Genomic DNA, 5,440 nt, shown 5'->3' on the forward strand with positions numbered 1-5,440 from the left:
TGCGTAGAACCAATCCACCTGTAAGCAAAATAAGTTATTTATAAATGTGTAATTGGACGCATACCATGCAGAGGAATTTTTATAAATAGGGGTGGTGAAAAATAAAAGATTTTGTAAAAGTTAATGAATTGGATGGATTGAGCCATATAAATCAGCGATGGCAGAGAGAGCTTTTACTCTGCTCGCGCCTATACAAAATGTACAGAAAGCTTAAGAGAGCTTTGCCCGCGGGCAAGGCAGTGCCCATCAGTGATATAAAATAAATGCCAGAGAGAGCCTTTGACAATCACATAAAATATTAACGTACTTGGTATTATTATTGGCATCCACATAGGAGCTGCGGTAGAAACCATGCATATCATCATCCATGGTGCCATTATAGACAAAATGTAAAATATACGTTATGCCGGCTTGTATGGGCGTTGCCAATGTATATTGCAATTTGTCAGTTACATTATTCCATGTGCCCTCGCCCAAATTAATTTTAGTGAGGTTAGTTTCAGACCAATATTCGCGTGTTGTATAGTTTAAGTTTTTCGAATGCAAAATTAGTGTATTTGTGTTTTCGGTTGAATTGATTTGGATTGTAACTTCACCATCAAATGTGAATCGTTTGCTGCCATCGCTTTCCTGCAGGTATGGCGTCAACTTCAGTGTGTAATTCCATGGACGAATCGTAAATGGCAAGCGATAGTCTTCGCCATCGGAAGCAACCGCTTTACCGGTTATCTCATTGAGTTCTTCGAAGGGGGCGGCGAGCGTGTAAACGTTCAAAAGTGCCACTACCGCGGCAATGAGGTACAGTTTGGACATTCTAAAAAAAAGAAAACAATGAATACATATAAATCAATACAGGTACTAAAAATCTGAAAATTGGAGGTTTCTAGCTGCTCTTAAATTGACGATCATTAGCTTTTGGTAGCTTTTCTGTACTAATCATTTTTCTATTCATATATAAAGGTAATATATGTATGTATTAGGGCTCTTTTCTCGCGGCTATTTTTTCCCTACAACATCGAAATTTTGTAGGAAATAGCTATAAAAAAAATCTCAGAAAATGTGAGCCCTCAATATTGATATTAAGTGCTCGACCAAGACGTGCAAAGACTTCGCGTTTAAAATACCCGAACGCTTAGATTTGTTTTCTTCAAAATTCTACAGTTCAGAGGAATTTTATGGTATAATCTTGGTCAATGATAGGATTTCTTCAGAACTGAATGCACCAGCGAGGTAGTACGGGCCACTAAACCCATTTTTCATGCAATTTTTTCTCCTATATCGTAAATAACAAGAACAACAACAAGAATAACAAGGGATTTTTTTTTTTAAATTAGGAGGCGTTTATAGTTAATCATTGTAAATTCAGAGAACCATATTCTTGGAACCATTGCGAATATAGAGTTAAACGGAATATTCTATTTTTAGAACCCATTTGTGACTTAACTGTCATCCCTGATTTTAATTGGAACTATGCAATTCAATGAAAAATTCTTCGGACCAACGACATACATAAGTGGAAATTGCAGATAGGTTGTATTTAATATAATACCTCGATATAGGGAACAGAGCACGCGAAGCAGTGCCTTTGTATGATTACTAGTATGAGTTGGGAAATTGTTCGTCTAACTATTTTCTTTTAGACGCCAAAATATTATGCGACAAAACGGAATTCATTTTTAAATTATTTAGTATAGTACGTGATGCTCCTTATGTTCAAAGGTATATACATGTGTATATACATATTTATGAAATATTTATTAGGTCTCTAATCGAATATACCATAAATTTTATTGAAATATTTACCAACGTCAGCATTTCATAATCATACGCTATAAACGTAGGTTTGATTATAGATTTTTATGATATGGAATTAAAGATACAAACTGAAATGATCTTAGTCACACCAGTAAATTAAGCACTTAACTTTAAGAGCGCTTACTTCGATAACCGGCATACTAACAGCTTTGGGTATCAAAAACCTAGTTAAGCGAAATTAATTTCTGAACACCAAGAACAATGTCGTAATTGTCTAGGCAAACTGTCACCAGATGCGGCAGGAAACGCCATCACAGGAGACTAATTCCCAGCCTGCTATTGCTGGCAGAATTTCTGCGAAGCAATAAAGACAACAAATAAGGCATTAAGGCAATGCAGAATACTTTGTTAAACTGAAATATCCATATATGTAATACTCCTATATTGGCAGTAAGAGCTAGTACCGTCCGAAAAGACTACAGTACAGATATATCAATAAACACGTACGAAAGAAAAGGAACACATACGTTTATAAATTAACATGCACACGACACATTTACAAAAACGGCACTCAAGTACACAATATATTGACAAAAACAGTACTAGACTGTCTCGCTTTGATTTCGGAATGCTTACACATTGAGATGTTAGCTTACTACCAATATAGAAGTATTACATATATGGAAATATCAGCAAACCAGTTGTTTCATGAGCCGACTCTAGCTAGGAATACTTGGAAATCCTGATGGAAACACTTTTCCAATGCTCCACGGATCCGATGGACCCGGTTTCAACAGTTTTTTTTTTTTAAATAATTTTGGACAGTTTTCGAATCCCGACTAAACCCGATTTTTATAATCGAGCAAAGCGGGATTTCACGTAGTTATATTATTGAAAATGGAACAACGATTTTTTATTAGGGCAATTCATCTAAACGCGTAAAAGCCTCATATCTCGTAAAATTGTTAAATTTTGTACAGAAATCCGGTTTATTTACGAGGTTTAGACAGTAACGAGGCAGTTACGCGTTTATATGAATACCCTGATTAATTTGATATCGGAATACAGGAAAATTTTCCACTGCAGGAAATTACTTAAAAAAAAAAGAAAACCTGAACTAAAGTATTTATTTTTATTTTTTTTGTATTTTTAACAGACTTCACAAAAAGGAGAAGATGATCAATACGTCGGAATATTTTTTAAATTTATTTTTATTTATATTTTTATTTTATGTATGTTACCGCATAACTTTGAAGTACGATAACCGATTTCTATAATTCTTTTTAATTTAAGGCGTTACCTCGGAATGGTCCAATACTAATTTGATTTAAATCCGATCATTGGATCATGAAGAAATTAACGATAATTATAAAATTGTATATATGGGAATTGAAGTGGGTTTTGCTTTTTGGCTTAAAAATTACTTGTTAGTATTAATTTCTTTTCGTCCCACAGCCAGAGTGGTACCCACTATTGAGTTTAAACCCCTTGAATTCATTTGATATGAAAAATATAACATTCTAAAGGCCGTTTTCCCAATTAGGTTTTAAAATTTATTTGCACTTTAAACATAAATTTTGTTCTGAGAAAAGTGTGTTTGGGGCGGATAAATTTTAAAACCTACTTAAAGATTAAAGTAAAGACATAAAAATAAGGTATGTTTTCGTTTTGTGTTGTTTATTGATCACCTCGGAGAGGGGGACCATAGCTCCCTTCCCTTGGCAATGTGCGGCCCGCTCCTGGCGCGATGGGATTACAGTCAACTCGGCGAACGCTGGGAAAAAACACCGAAATGCAAAGTTGCGAGGTTCTTTCGGCCGAATGTTGATAGCAGGCGGTCAAGGAAGCCTCTCCAGCTGCCTCAACGCCTGCTCTCGATTCTTTCAGCTGTACTGACTGAACTTTGCCCCTTAGGAACCCACGCGGTGCGACTTAATATCGTCACGGATCCCTACAGTCGCAGCTGTAAGGTTTAAATAGAGTAGCCTCCTTAATAATGAATAGTTGCGATCACGTACGATCTATGGATCTCGTACTCGGTTCACTGACTATTGAGAGGGAAATAAGAGAGTAAATAAGGTCCTCTCTCTGTCAGAAGCTACCAGTTATAGTTCGAAGATTTTTTGATGGTAAATTCTGGTGAATGTGTGTTTGGCAACCAAATTGTAAACAAAAGAAAAGTGCACTGTGCTAAATCGTGTTGAAAAGTATTTAATTACTTGCTTAAGTGGATTCTAATAAATTTGAAAGCATTTTTGGTTATTTGCATGTGTGAGCTGAGTGTGTTTACATACGAAATCAGCAAAAATTTACAACCAAAATTTTGTGGTTATGTTGAAGTTGACAGAAGTTACCATTTTTTACTAGAAATCGATACCGTACTTTTCAATCTTACTCTCTCGCTCTGAGCGAATTTTTATTTTTTGACAGTTTTACTAGTTTTAGTCCGAAGAATACGGGATTGCACCTAATAATGAGGCCGAAAAATGTTTTTTTTTGTTTTTTTGTGGAAATGCTCTTGAATGCTATTGCCAGCTGCAATGCAAACATTATGCGACAAGTTTGCAACAATATAATTTTTTTTGATAAGGTGTTAGGTATGAATTAATCCACAACCAGCTTGATAAGTAGGAAAAGATCCGCAACGGCGGCTATCCAATACTAAACATTTTGCACATAAATTATACCGTCACTAGACACGAATAAAGGCGCAAGCTCAAAAGTTGACCGCGAAAAAAGACGCATAAGAAAAAGTCAGCGAAGGAAGATTCTAAACAGAGTTGACGGCGAAGAAAGGCGCGTTAAAATATTAGAAAGACCCGTAAACTTACTTTCGCGATCGACTATATTTGCGGGTGTAGCAGCATGTAAATTCCCTAAAGCGTACATATTTAGGGAATGTTGCTGAAGTGACAGTCCTTGGTCAGGTATAAATCTATGTTCACGCTTCTTTCTTCGAACTAGATTTCGCGTCTTTCTTCTTTTCTTTAAGCGTCTTTTTTCGTAAACTTTTTTGTACGCGTCTTTTTTCGCCGTCAGAACACTAGCGCGCCTTTATTCGTTTGTAGTGACAATACGCTCTTGAATCAAATTCACTATTTGTCACTATTGGCATATAAGTAAAATTTCCTTTTGTTGTGCAAATTTTTAATATGAATGTAAATATGTATGAACTTAAATTTCCCACATTTTCACTAAGTATTTAAATTCACCGGCTTTGTCTCTATACACATCCTTTGAGTTGCTAACCTTATGATCTATGTATATGTTTTCACTAAACCTGCAGTTTGAGGTGGTTAAATGTCTTAAACTGGCATTTCAATATGACAGCAAAGACCTTTATAGTTAGGTCACTTAATCGCTTATCTGCTGTTTAAAACAAATTTTATTACAAATGATAAGGACAATTATCTCTATTGCTGACAAGAACCACGCTCTGTATGGATGTATGCCCATATGTATTATCATGAGCAATTATAGCCACTCGATATCAGTATACTTGCGTTGACTTCATTACTTTGCTTAGCTGATTGCGTGCAAAATCATTTTTTTATTGCACCTTATGCCCACTGGTTTAAATGCATAGGTAGTAAAATGTACACACATACATACATACATACATACATACATACATAGATACTTAAAGTTTATTGAAATTGGAAAATGAGTGTGCCCCATTAATAAC

At 35.4% G+C, this 5,440-nt stretch overlaps 1 protein-coding gene across 3 annotated transcripts in view; it reads right to left on the bottom strand.

Moving 5' to 3' along the window:
* Window positions 1–5,111, bottom strand: part of LOC108376198 (membrane alanyl aminopeptidase) — an 8,451-nt gene extending 3,340 nt beyond the window's left edge. Inside the window, exons 1-2 of one of the 3 annotated variants that reach the window (XM_017632390.1) lie at window positions 5,005–5,111; window positions 308–814 (exon numbers count right to left, since the gene is read on the bottom strand). In XM_017632390.1, the coding sequence (XP_017487879.1) occupies window positions 308–813 (506 nt within the window). In that variant the 5' untranslated portion in view covers window position 814; window positions 5,005–5,111. Of the gene's footprint in view, window positions 1–307; window positions 815–4,967 lie in introns of all 3 variants that reach the window. The other 2 variants (XM_017632391.1, XM_017632392.1) reach the window with 2 other exon arrangements.
* Window positions 5,112–5,440: the final 329 nt, after the last annotated feature.

This window comes from Rhagoletis zephyria, unplaced genomic scaffold, assembly GCF_001687245.7.
Source record: "Rhagoletis zephyria isolate East Lansing unplaced genomic scaffold, Rhagoletis_zephyria_1.1 Rzeph_scaffold_10030, whole genome shotgun sequence".
NCBI lineage: Eukaryota > Metazoa > Arthropoda > Insecta > Diptera > Tephritidae > Rhagoletis > Rhagoletis zephyria.